Consider the following 14741-nt stretch of genomic DNA (forward strand, 5'->3'; position numbering starts at 1 on the left):
TCTAAATTTTGCTGCAAAGAAAAAAGAAAAAAAATCATGAATTTTTTACTAAGTTGTGTTTTGAAAATCTGGGGCCGTTACAGTGTGACCATAAATTACTATCGATTTAAAATTTGCATGAAAACATATTTGCCTGAAATGGAGTGGTTAGTTGACCTTGTTTAGTTCTAATTGTGTTTGCATATGAATACAAAAAGATGCATTCTTACTTTGTCATTATGATGCACAATTTCCTTTGATGTTAGTGTTTTTTCTAATAGAAATTTTGTTAGATTTCAAATGAAATGACATTTTGCATGTGTGCAACTTTTCTATGCCTTGGATTGGTTTTTGGGATCTAAATAACTTCTTATAGGTATATTTCTATTTATAAGATTTAAAAGGCTCCCATTGTGTTTCAAAGAAAAGAGATATTAAAATAAAAAACCGACAAAAAATTTTTGGTGTTACAATATATATATATATATATATATATATATATATATATATATATATATATATATATATATATATATATATATATATATATATATATATATAGTAGAATGAAAACCTACCCAATAGAAAACCCTCCCAAACCTACCCAATGGACGTTTTATTGGATTTTTGTTGTTTTTTCAAAATTCTGACCGTATATATATGATCTATATGGTTGTTTTTCTAGGAATCAGTTCTTGGAGCATTTGATTATGATGCATAGATAGGTTTTTATAAGTTTCAAAAATCAATGGTGTATAATTTTCATGAATTCTTGTGGCTTCAAATACCATTTTTTATCCAAAATTTATGATCCAAGTATTGATTTCTAATAAATCAATCATGCTAAACACATATGTACGGTCAAACATTTGAAAAAAAAAAACAAATTTTTTCCTTTGGGTAGGTTTTAAACTGTTTTCATTGGGGAGGTTTTCATTCCTCTATATATATAGAGGAGAGAGGGAGAGAGATTGAGAGAGAAGGTGGTAGCTGCTAAGTACTTTTCTAGCTAACCTCCATGCTAACTGGGCTTTTGAAGGGTTTTTCATGTTTTGCTTAAATTTAACCATACAGATCATGCTTGATTTTATAGGTAGGAATTGACTCTTTGGATCATCCAATTTTGATATGCAGGTAGGTTTTTATAATGTGTAAAAAAACTGATGGTCTAAGTTTTTCATAAATATTCAAGGCTTAAAAATCATATTTTTCATAAAAAAAACATGGTCCAAGTGTCGTTTCCTAGTAAATCGATGTGTTGAACACATTTGTACAATCAAATTTAAGTATACATAGGGAAAACCCTCCGGAAGCCCGGTTAGCACGAAGGTTAGCTAAGTAGTTAGTAGCTACCACTTATATATATATCATTACTCGGTGTTAAACCTATTTGGTGCTAAATAGCGTGCTAAATGCATTTTTTGGGCTTATTTTATTTTTAAATTCTGACCATACAGATGTGATCTATGAAATTGATTTTATAGGGATCAGCTCTTGAAGCATTTGATTCCAACACTGGTGGGTTTTTATAAAGTTCGAAAAATCAACGGTCCAAAATTTTTGTAAATTTTCGAGGCTCCATACATCATTTTTTCAATCGAAAACACGTTATAATACAGGTGTGGATTCTTAGTAAATCTACCATGCCTAACACATTTATAGGGCCAAAACCACATAAAAAGCACGGGAGAAGCTAATAACCCCATTTAGCACACGGTTTAGCACCAAATGGGTTTAGCACGGATCCATTTTCGTGTATATATATATAGTGATGATAAATGAAAAATGTTAAAATGGGGTTTTTAGCTTTTTTGCTTTATTTTTAAATCTGGCTGCTAAGTACTTGATTTTATAGGGATCGGTTCTTGGTGCGCTCGATTCCAACATGTGGTTGGGTTTCATTTCCAAATATGTTGCATAATATTTAACATGGATTGTTTTACACGAGCAAGCTTGTATTTAGCTTGACTCATTCAAGCACGAGAAGGAGCTGAGTCGCGAGCTCAGTCGATTAGTAAACTAGTCGAGCCCGAACATGCCCTATTCGGTTCGTTTGGCTAGTTTACCAACCCTACTTCCAACTCTCGGTTCTTAAAATTTGTCCGTAAAAGTGTGATATAGCAAGAAATGCAAATGATCGCCCGTTGATATTATCACAGTTTTGGACGCCTAGCAATCTTGGCTAATACTAGGCCGTGGTGAGGGAGTTAATAGTTATATTAGATTTGTACCTATAATCAACGAAGATTTTTTCTTTCTTTCTTTTGTAAATCTAGAATTATAGATGTGATCTACATGATCAATTAGGATGGAATCAGCTTTTGGATCACCCGATCCAACATGTATGCAGGTTTTCTTGGCGATGCAAAAATCAAAGGCAATAAAATGCACCAAATTTTTTTGACGTATAAAAACATATTTTTCATTAGAAAAACACGATTCAAGGTTTCCACTAATTCCATCATACTGAACACATCAATTGAGTTAAACCCATTTGCGTCTTGAGATCTCAACTAGATTATATGCACAATCAATTGTGGCTAATATGTATCTATCATGAGGTATATGTTTGTAGTAGGATGGGATATCAGCCGATGGATCATGGGCCAGTCCTAGTAAAGGATTTCTAAAAGCAAACTTGAGAAAGATCATAGTTTCCAAAAGTAAACTATTTCCTGAGTTGGGGTGGGGCGTATGGATAACAAGCTAAAAACTTGGTTTTTTTTAAAATCTGGCTTTCTTAAAATTTGGTTCAAAACTTGGTTTCTGCAAAAGCCAGGAAAGCCTTGATTATCTAAAAATTTGTTGTTTGGATGACAATTAGGATCTCTTTGGAAGCCTGATCTTGGTGGATGCAGGAGAAAATTTATTGAATCCCCAACACTCACTACTATTTGGGAGATTGGATATGACAAATCTCAGGGATGGGATGAATTGCGGTATAGCTCCACAACCCTTTCATCTCCCAAATCCAGTTACAGCCTTGTTTTTTTTTAAAGAAAAATAAAATTTATGAATTAACTCTCAAGATGCAAAGGACTACATCAAAGATTCTAAGTGATGAAATATCACTCAAGATGAGATGGTGATTACATTAGAAGATGCACACTCATCCCATTGTTAAAGAGCCAACAAGATGATTACAATTGTAGACTAAGTAGATCTTGAGGTCCTTCTCCTTGAATCATATTACTTAGAGTTCACATTTAGCATCTCAATTTCAGTCTTGTTTGGCTCTGGTTTACCCAGACCCGACTCATACCAAACCCTATAGGGTTCGGATATGGTGATAAATAAGAACACCCGATTAAGACCTGAGTCTGGACCCAAAAGTCCAATTAATACATGGAGCTGGGTATGGTTTGTGAAATTTTATAACAGACCTAGGCCCAACCCGAGTTCCAATTATGACCCGCAATTTTTCAATGCAATTTTACTGGGTCTGGTTCATGTACTTCTTATCGGGTCCAGTTATAGTTTTTTTATGGTGGGTTCGATTAGACTCGGGTCCAGACCCAATACCATACCCAAAAATCGACCCCATGTCTGGTTCCACCTGGTCCGAACCAAACCCGACCCGTTGGCACCCCTACTTTTCACCTCTCCTTTCAACTCTCTTAATGGGTTTTCGAAAGTAGGTAGTTGACAAGGAAATGCCAACTCCAATCAGTTGCCAAATACCAGCTCCCCACAAATGGTTGGTATTTGGTGAATCCCAAATCCTAGATTTGGAATGTTTGCGTAGGCATGGTGGTCTGGCTACCATCTAGCTATAATATGGTCAAATGTTGGCCAATTGGGGGAGGAAGGACCCAGAAAACCAGGAAGCTTATTTTTGCAAAATGGGTTTTTCAGTTTTGCCAAAACCGAGCTTTGTGACATTTAAGCAAACCGCCAAATTTGATTTTGGAGAATTAACCCAAGTTAAATGCCCAAAGCCAGGTTCTCAAACTACTTTTCGGCACCATCCAAAGAAAGCGGATCCATTAATCGGACCAAGGACCTTTCAAAGTACTCAGCCACCCAAAAGACAACATGCACCCTGCTATCCACCCTCGCCATGCGTCATACATTGGAAACCAAGGCATGAATCTTTATCTTAAAACAGTACTAATCATGTTCCAAGTGGTTTTGATCATATCCATAGTGACAAAAGTTAAAAACGGCAAAATATCAGCAGCCAAAAACTCACGAGAAAGATGAATTTCTTTTAAATCTCACGTTTTTTATCAAAATCTTAACAATGAAAATTAAATTAAAATTATATAACATTATTTTTTATAAAAACTTATTTAAAAATAACACACACGGTTCTTTTACTATCAATAGCCGATAAAAACATATCACATTTTTTATATTTGCACAAAGAAACCAACTCCAAGATCATAGACCTAGCCGTGCTGGCTTTGCCTGCCATACTTACGGCACCAGTGTAAAACTCTGTGGGCTTACCCCTTGGCCCCAGAGAGTTGCCACGCTTCGGCTTACACAAGGGCTAACACCCATGGGGTTTGAACCTGGACCACTTGCTTAGCATGAGAAAGTGATGTCTTTCCAACTTTCAAGCAATTTCTCGGGATAATTTTGTAATATTTTTATAAATCTAGCGAGAGATTTGTCACTATGTCCAGAACACAGCGGTAACCATGTTAATTTCTGGTCTTGAATTTATGACAGAATCTGACAAACCTTGTGAAACTGCATATATTGCTAAACATTTGTCGAGTCTGACAGATTCTTGGAGTTACATTGTGTCAAGGGAACTCACGTTTACTATGCGGGAGGCCGTCAACCAACCTGCCTAGAAAAAGAGTCCATTTTTACATACATAAGACTCAATATGGCTTCATTAACACGGTGTCGTGCAGCCCATGAAATATATGAAATATAAAGTATAATCAGGTTCAAGAAGATCAACAAAAAACAAGTAGAACAAGTGACACACAGCAAGGTGGGATGAGCACATAAGAAACTTGTCCCATGCTGAATTCATTTCCTCACCACCCCCTTCATTTTTGGCAAAACCATCCAACTGCATTCATGCCTCATAAAGCATTCCCAGTTCCATACATTCTGAAAGAGGTATTCCCAGGGAAGGCAATGCAGGCCTGCAAATAGCATGCAAAAAGGAGTAGAACCTGACTAAAATCTTATCCAACCAGTTAGTTCTTTTACTGATCCGGAAACCGGTTTTACCCAGGACATGCACCACACCAGCTCTCTTGGCCTGCTCCAACGACATCATCTCTTCTTGAGAAGATACTGAGATAGTTGATACAGCACCCAAGCTTTCCTGCATATGTAGTCTCAAACTTTCAATCACGTAATTTATTAATTCACTGTCTTCTAAGCTGAGGGAATCAGCATAACCATACTGAACTATACAGTTGTAAATCCCTTTGTATCCCAGTCCCTGCACAATAATTTTCTTATTTGGATCTACTTTGGGAACCATAGAATATCTAAACGTCATAAAAACAGTGACCTCATGCAAAGAACGCATGTTTTTTATATAGTGTCCAAGGATAGGTGGCAAGCCAGGATATATGTTGCTGTAGAAGAAGCATATGCCTGGAACTCTGTAAATTTCTGGCTGAGAGAGAAGAATGCCAAGGCTTTCTTTGGTTATCTCATGGCTCTTCTCGTAGTCCACTTTCTTTTGCCTCCCATAGTACCATGAGAACATGATAAGAGCTAGGACCATAGATATGACAAATGGAATCCATCCACCCTCTGGGACCTTAGTGAAAACAGCACTTACATATGTCCCTTCTAAAACAACAAATGCAACAAAATAAACTGCAACCAGTAGAAGAGGGGTTTGCCAAATCATGATCATGACAAGTGTCAATAGGATGGTGGTAATAAGCATTACAAGAATAACCACGACACCTGAAAATAGAATGGATTTGTATGTGGTTAATAATTTTCAGCATGCTAGGAAACAAAGAAACTTGAAAGCATCAATATTTCACAAACAAGTCCACAAAAAGGTACACTTCCTACCAAATGCATTCCCAATGTCTGCGCCATCACCAAAGCCAAGAGTTACTCCAACACAAAGCACCATAAGTGTATAATTAACTTCTGGAGAATAAACCTCGCCTTCTTTGTGCTTTGAGGTATGTACCACCTTAACACGAGGAAAGTAACCCAGACCAACTGATTGCTTTATTACAGAATAAGTGGCAGATATCAGAGACTGACTTGCAACTATGGCTGCTAGTGTCGCTATAATGAACATGGGCCAGTAGATGGCAGTTGGAACAAACTTGTAAAACCCTTCATCATGATCATTAAGATTCTTGATCAAGTATGCTGTTTGCCCAGCATAAGTGAGAACCAGAGATGGATATATGGTGAACAAGAAAGCTATCTGTAAAAGACAAGTAGAATGATGTGTATTGAAGTGAATCTCTAAGCTGGTATTCTAAATGCACTAATGCAAGTAATAACCTGTATTGAAGTTCTGTTAAAATGACCAAGATCCGCAAACATAGCCTCAGCACCTGAAATAACACATGCTCCAAAGCTTTCACAATGACCTTAAGATAGGCTTTAGGGCTCCTAAAGACTGTCAGTTATCACACCCCATACCTGTTATACAAAGGACTGTGCCACCAAGTAACAGCCATCCTTCCTTTCCATTCCTTACAAAGAAAGAGACTATGTAATGTGGAGATAGGGACTTAAAAATAGATGGGTAGTGATGCAAGATGCTATAAATGCCAATGGCTGGAGTAATAAAAGTCCAGGCAGCCATGACAGGGGAGAAAAGGAAACTAACACGTGAAGTACCAAATCTTTGTAACAGAAACAAAACAATCAGAACTACAGCTGACAGAGCTTTCACAACATCTGCACAAAATCAAAATTATGCTATTAAAATAAATGGCAGCATTCTTTTACAGGATAGAGCATAAGTGAAAAACTTACTCTTACTAATGGAAGGAAATGGACCTCTCAACCCATCCATAGCCGATAACACTGAAGCAGAAAGAAATATTTAAAGATTCAAACGTGTATTTGTCTTCCACTTCATCTTAAAATGCACATTATGAAAGAGAATAACTCAAAAAGGAAAAAATACTCCTGTTGCAAGAAACCTGATATTGCTGGAGTAAGTATGCCATCACCAATTAGCATACACATTCCCAGCATTGCAATAAAGAGCATCACCCTCCTGGCAACAACACTGTTCTCAAAGAACTTGACCAGTTTTTGATGTTTCTCAGTGCCTCTGTGTTGTTCAGTATATGTGCTTGAACCAAAACCTCTACATGGAAGATATCCTACATTTGTGTGCCTGCAAAGCAGTGAGTATAATGCAAAGGTACCACCTGTATTAAGAAAACCAACACCTACATCATCAATCAGGAAGAAATATAGATAAAAGGGAATGAATTCCACCTAAGGTAGAAAGGCTATTCAAAACATAAAGAAATTCATTTAATGGCCCAGATCATTATGCCTTTCGTGTGGGTCTGAAGACTCTGAACTTACACGACAAGGAATTTCACAAGGAATATTACAGTTACAGCCCTATAGTATACATACATGATACATGCACACATAGATACATAAATACATACATTCTGTGTAAGAGACCTGGGATCATTCTAACCTCCTTTTCGTTAGTTCACTATTAGGACCCTCCAAAATCATAGTTTTAGGGGGCTTCATGCTCAATCTGGACCATTAGATGTGTTTATCACTGTTTACTCAGTAGAGAACATGTATTTCATTAAGTATTTTTTTATGCTCATATGTGTTTTTTGAAGATTCGGAACGAGGAGATACGTAAGAAGGTAGGCGTTGCACCCATTGAAAATAAGATGAGAGAGAATCGTTTACGGTGGTTTGGACATATTCGGCGAAGGCCTAATGATGCTCCAGTTAGAAGGATGGAGAAATGGGAAAATATATTAGTTAAAAGAGGTCGGGGTAGGCCTAGGAAGACATGGATGGAGATGATAGGAAAGGATATGAATGCTTTGAACCTCACCGAGGACATGGCATTGGATAGAAATGATTGGAGGAGAAGGATTCATGTGGAAGACCCAGAATGATTTTCTTTTTTGGTTCATATCGCCGACCCCAATTGTTTTGGGATGAAGGCGTAGTTGTTGTTTTTGTTGTTGATGTGTTTTTTGAAGAGAGAGAAAATATCAGTCAATATCATAGTAACCAGCAAGCGAAATGTATACAGGAAGTGATGCATGAAGCAGAAGCGGGGAACCGAGTGTTAAAAAAAAGTATGAAGAATGAAGTGAGATTCGTTTTGAAAGCAATTGTGGAAGCAAGTGAAAAGCAAAAAGGAAAACGTCATGGAAACGAGTGGAATGCGAGGGGGAAATGAAAAAAAATAATAATAATAACATGAAAACACACAAAAAACAATGGGGAACCGAAGGGGACACGGGGGAAGTGAGTGGGAAGCGCTTTCCCAAACAGGAGGTGAGTTTCCCCCACACTTTCCCCTTTTGGGGGAAGCATGGTGCTTCCCTCTTCGAAAGCGCGCTTCCGGGGAAGCATGCTTTGCCCCTTAGGGAAGCGCCTCTAGTAACTATGGCCGATATCATACTCTTAGTTGTCAAAGGCACCGCCTAGGTGACCTAGGTGCAGTCCCACCGCCTGGGCGACCAGGTCCGGGCGGTGGGGCCCTATATTGCCACCTAGGTTGTCACTGCCTAGGCTTGTTTTTAAAGCCTAGGCTTTTTATTTTTATTTTTTTGAAGTTTTTTTTAAGACAAATCATGTTTTCTTCTTCAAGGAGGAGAAGAAGAAGAAGAAGAAAGGAAAAACAATATACATGTATGTTATTATGTTTTTTTTTTGAGGGGGGTTGCTGCCTAGGCCTTTTTAGGGGCTCACCGCCTAGGCGCCGCCTAGCACCTATGACAACTAAGATCATACTAAAGTTTGATAATAAGATATTCATATTTTTTACATCAATTCAATTTAAAATAGAGCTTGGTTGTAGTAAATAAGCAATGATAAACACATCCAATGGTTCAATTGAGCAGAAAAAAAATACCTAAAACTATGATTTTTTGGAAGGTCCAAAAGATGACCTAACAAAAAAGGGGCTAGGATGATCATCTCTCTCTCTCTCTCTCTCTCTCTCTCTCTCTCTCTCTCTCTCTATATATATATATATATATATATATATATATATATATATATATATATATATATATATAGCATAACCCTTTCGCTTTCTTGAATGAGATCTGTTTGCCATTGTATCTGATCACAAACATCATGTAAACAAAATCAACACTAATATCTGACAACACAAAAAAAAAGATATCAGACAACACCAAATATGTCACTGTTCAAGGTCAGACAATGAAAGATATGATTCTCTCACAAAAGCCAGATCTACGCTCAATTTAATGTTTGACCTAAACAAAAGGAAGAAATCATAATTGGCAAAATCACCAAAGTGAACTCAAAGACTTGATTGCTCACCCGAGTTGGCTACCAAACAAGCAAATAGACCCTGTATTGCTCATTCTAACCGCAAATCACATGTGAATAGATACAAATCGTACGACTCAGATGGTTTTTTAGTTCACCTAGAACCGGCCAAGTCAAATTATATTGTTTTTATTTCCTCGCTTTAGCGAGGGTTCCTCGTCATAAAAAAAAAGTTATATAGTTTTTAGGGTTTTAGAAAAGGGAAAAAACAGAAACCCCTTAATCTATACATTTCCTCTTGCGTTTGTGAGCCACAAGAGCCCTGTCCAAGGGTAAGATTTCCTGCTGAGAGCTGCAAGAACCAAGGGAACCAGGGGTTTGACTAAATGGGAGTGGGATCTCTCTCTCTCTCTCTCTCTCTCTCTCTCTCTCTCTCTCTCTCTCTCTCTCTCTCTCTCTCTCTCTCTCTCTCTCTCTCTCTCTCTCTCTCTCAGACACACGCATATAGTGTTGTCTTTGCTTCCAGCTTTTGGCAAGACATGATATGGCTAGCCATGCCACTGCTGAGGGTCACTGCAGGGATTCTTGCCCGGAACAGGGGACACACTCAGTGAAGGGTTTCCATCGAGTAGGCATATGGAAAGAAAATAGTTCCTTCAATCTTAAGCTTTCAAGCTCAACCACATGTAGGGTCATTCATCACTATGATTACCATTATTTTGGTTAAGATGAAGGCGGGCGAGAATTGTGAACAGGAGTGGATACAAAGTTTGATCCCTTTGGTGGTCCACATAGCTTTTAAGGTTTTGTTATTGATGGCATTCAATGGTGAGTGATCATGTCCCACAAAGACCTTCATTTCATTGACTGGAATGTTTGGTAGGGATGCCCATTCACCAAAATCTCTTTAAATCCTGGATTCATTAGCAAGGAATGCAACTAAAGGTGGATGCCGTCATAGAGGTTGTTAAGGAGTTAGGCATAGGTCGGGCTTAGGTGGATTCAGACCTAGGTCTAACTTTAAAGTGATGATAGGGGTCTATGTCAAGATTGATAGGATTTGGCTTAGCTGCTTAGGTAGGATTGGATTCAAGTTTTGGTTTGTTTGGATGAAGCCTAACCAATTATAAACCGTATCACAGCTTGGAAAGCAGGATTCTGGTGAGGAATGGTAAAGAATTAAATTTTTTTAAAAGATAGTGTCACAAAATCAAATAGATATTTTATAAAGTATTTTCTTGGCTTTTTAATATTTTATACCAAAATACTATGTAAATAAAAATCCTTGTTCATCCAACTCATTCTAGTTGACTAGCCAAGTCATGAGTTGCCGATTAACCATTTTTTCTTTTTTCCTGAGTTACTGGCTTGTCAACTATGGAAGAAATGCCAAAAATAAAGGGGGTCCAAATCAATTTGGTGTTTGATGCCCATTGTAAACCTTTGTTTCATCTTGAAAGAGACAACTAAAAGGCTAGGAAATAGCATGTCATAGATGCAGCCTCTAAGTAAGGAAATAGGATATGGCAGGATTTGGTGGGGATATTCCAGCAGTTATGGCACCTCAGAGGTAACTCCTATCCAAGAAGGAATTTCCCTATTGGAGGGGTTTGTGGTTAGATCAAATGAAGAAGCTTAACCACCAAAAAGGAAGACTGTCTACACACACAGAACTTTTTTTTTCACAAGAATCAAATGATGAGAAGTCCAATGAGTTGAGACTTAATGAGTCCACCTTAGTGCATTCTCCAACCTTATTGGCTTCACAAGAGACCACAGTTAAGAGGGAGTAGACTAATGGATCTCTTCTTAAAAGAAGTTTCCTTTCTCCCAGGCTTATGAAAGTGGAATCGCCTAAGAAAATTGGGCAGTGGAGTGTGTAGCTAAAAGCATTGGATTTCTAGCAACATACATATGCTTTTTACATTTGTTGGTCTGAGTATGGTATGCCATACTTAGCTTGAATTAGGTTTCTTGGTTCTAGAATTAGGGAAAATATTTGTACTGGTAACATAATTATTTGGATAGGTTTAGGAAGGAAGATCAATTGTAATTCTCTATTCTTTTTTGATGAATGAAGGGAGGAAGCCAGAATTACTCAACAAAAAAGAAAACGGACCAAACACAGCTGAAATTTTACTGAGCATCACAAGATATACGCTTAAAAATATTTTTCTCCACAAAGAAAAAATATCAGAGGAAAGCTAGTAAGAGAACACCTTTAACTGCCCATTAGCCATCATTTTCATACCAAAATTATAGGGGGATGGCAAATGATCTTCCAAGAGAACAAAACAAATAAAGAAAAAAAAATTACCTGTTTGGTAAAAGCATTGAAGTTGACATAAGCCTAAAAAGGAATAAATTTTTTGAATAGATAGAGGAAAATTACCCAGAAACTTGGAGGCTTTCATGTCAAGGTTTTACCTAGAAAAACACCAATTGACTTGAAACAGCGACAATCATCTTCAGCATTTCAGAATGAGTATTTAAACAATGTGACTCCATTATATTTGCACAAAAAGCAGGGAGGTGCCCATTTAGTCTTGGTTCTTTTCACCCTTGGTTTCATGGCATTACAAGAAAAATAAAAGAGGAAAAGAGAAGGCATAACTGGTCAAATAAAAGGAAAGCTTATAACTCTCCATAAGAATAGGTTTGGAAAAGAAAGACACTAGAAATATAATACAAGTGCATCGAGTAGATGACAGAAAGATCTTCTTGAATGAATGAAACTTACTTTTCATAAAAAGGAAATAATAAGCCACTGGTAGAGTGAATGATAGTACTTGATTCTAGGCATCAAAAGATCTTGACAAGGATATGAGCCAAATGACAACTAAATTCCCATTAATGGTAATGATGTAAATCTTAACAAAAAAGATTCTTTTAGAAACTCAATAAATAAGAATGCAACCTATAATGAATAATCCACATAAATTTCTTCTGCAAATCTATTTGGAAAAAATGGATGGCCAATTTTTCAGACCTGAGTACACCCAAAATTCTAATTTGACCTAATGAGTGGTTTCTCCATATGAGACAGAACTATGTGCTTAGATGCTGTTCCAATTTCATAGACTGTTTTCCGGAACACAAACATCCATTATGTGGTCCAGCATATCAATTTTCTTCAGTATGCCATTCTTGGCAGGAAGAATCCTCTGCTAACATTAGCCGTAGAATTCTTAAAGTATGACAGACATTTCCTGTGATTAGATTTGGCTAACGAATTATTGTTTACAGTGTCTGTTCATGGCTTGACCATTCAAGAACATTCCAGTAGATTTATGCAAGCAGAATCATTTTCTGATGAACAAAAAAATTTCTAGCTGTATTCTTCTGTTGTCTCCCTGTATGTCTCCAGTTGATATGTCTATTATACCAGAAGGCTCTATTTCATTACTCAAGACTAATATATGTTTTCAGCATTTTGCACAATGCCATGTGCTATCAGCTTACCAGTTTTTCCTGCAATCAACTGAGCTAATTCATAGTTCTCCAATCATATGTAATATGGACATATGGCAGCATCTCAAGCCCAGAGAAGGGAAAAGCAGCCATAGAAATGAATGCAGGGAAGTGCCCTGCCTTGGATCTTTGTCGAGATCTTCCCCATCCACACTAAAAATTCATTCAACTGTTTTCCTAATCTAGGTTCCCAAGAATAGGAGACCGCTGCAATACATGGTTAACAGAGATAAGAAAAAAATAAATACAAAGATTACTAAACGCAACACTTACGTCTTCTTATTTTGTCAGGTCAATCAAGAAGAAAAATGCAATGGTGTAGATGTTGCTGATGCTTCATGATGGTGCAAAGATGTACAAATACAATATGCCGCATAATATAGATTAAAGTCCATGACCCGTCCCGCTTTCTTCAACCGTAGAAATGCAAGACTGGCACTGAAGAGAGACTGATGAAAACCTATTTTCTAAGACATGGGGACTGGAGATAGAATGAGCTACAGCCTGCACATAATTACACAATAGATTCTTCCTACTATTTTCTGCATACTTCACGAAATTCTCTATTTGCAGACCCCATACCCACCAACATATTAACGCACACACCCAATCAGCACCACCCTTCCGAGGAAAACTAACACCAAACAGCATTGTGCATGTCGAAATACATGTGACACAGATGACCAAAACTACAGAACAGCTATACCCGGACCCCGACATGTTACAGCGGATACGAATTGTTTACGCAGAATAGCAGTCGACTCGGGTCTTCAGGGAAAGAGGGCAAACTCTTACCTACTTCAAGCAGAAACAAGCATCTACCTAATGAAAATGCAACTCTTTATTTGCCCTAATAAACGACGAAGACACCTTTTATTTTTCCTTTAATATATAAGGATGATGCACCTAATTTTTAGGAATTGGATGGAGGAAATCTCAGAAACATTGCCAGAAACCCCAAGATGCTAAGAAGCTTCACGAATCGAAAAAAAAGCAGGAGAAGCCTGAAAAAATGAAGGACCTTCGCCGTTGTCGTCGGCCCACAGGGCGATGCAGACGTACTTGACGACGCCGATGAGGGTGAGCGTCCAGAACATGATGCTGTAGATGCCAAGGTAATCCTCCTCGGTGGGAGAGCTGAGTTTCATGGAAGGGTAGACGTAGAGAGGGGAGGTGACGAGTCCACCAAAGACCACACCAAGCGTTCTGTAAGCCAGCACCACGTCCCTCCATCTCAACCCGCTCTTCTCCTGCAATTCCCCCAACCCAAGAACCCTAATTAAACAACAAAGAGAAAGGAAAGAAGAAATAGAAAGAAGGAGGGAGACGGTGACTAACCGCTTCGTCTGGGTCGGAGGGAGAAGGGATTCGAAGGTTGGTGCAGGAATCGGGAAGGTGGCGACGATTGTGCAGAAGGCTGCCGCTGGAGTAACCGATCTCGATGGCTGCCGAATTGTTCCTGGAGGCGGACGTCTCGAGCTCCAGCCCCGACTCCATCCGAAGCAGCAGCAAGACGCAATTACGCAGCCGCGCGCCCCAAAATTGAAGATACAAAGCGCGACGATGGCGAGATGAAGAGAAGCAGAGGACGCTTTGGTTTCTAATATAGGCCTTCCCGCCCGCCCTCCACGCGGGGCCGTGGGAATCGCATCTACTGCCCAACCCGACCCGTACCGAACTCTAAAGGTTGAGAGTTTGGTGATAAACAAGGAGGTCCAATTAAAATCCAGTCAGACTCAAAGTGCTTATAGTTTGTGAAATTTCATACCAAACCTGAGCTCAATCTAAGTTCAGACTAAGATTCGCAATTTTTTAATGTAAAGAAGATAAAAGAATATTGTTTTTGTTGGGTATGGTCCGGGTCTAGT

At 38.2% G+C, this 14741-nt stretch overlaps 1 protein-coding gene across 1 annotated transcript; it reads right to left on the reverse strand.

The window, feature by feature from the left end:
* Window positions 1–4669: 4669 nt before the first annotated feature.
* On the reverse strand, window positions 4670–14436 carry LOC149846945 (putative potassium transporter 17). Its single transcript, XM_089998224.1, has 8 exons — window positions 14212–14436; window positions 13895–14123; window positions 7086–7319; window positions 6916–6966; window positions 6577–6837; window positions 6436–6488; window positions 5986–6355; window positions 4670–5871 (listed from the first exon to the last, which is right to left on the reverse strand). Exons 1-8 carry the CDS (start codon window positions 14368–14370, stop codon window positions 5018–5020), a joined length of 2211 nt encoding a protein of 736 aa, XP_089854350.1. The 5' UTR covers window positions 14371–14436; the 3' UTR covers window positions 4670–5017.
* Window positions 14437–14741: the final 305 nt, after the last annotated feature.

This window comes from Nuphar pumila, chromosome 2, assembly GCF_984573655.1.
Source record: "Nuphar pumila chromosome 2, dmNupPumi1.hap1.1, whole genome shotgun sequence".
In the NCBI taxonomy this organism is placed as follows: Eukaryota; Viridiplantae; Streptophyta; class Magnoliopsida; order Nymphaeales; family Nymphaeaceae; genus Nuphar; species Nuphar pumila.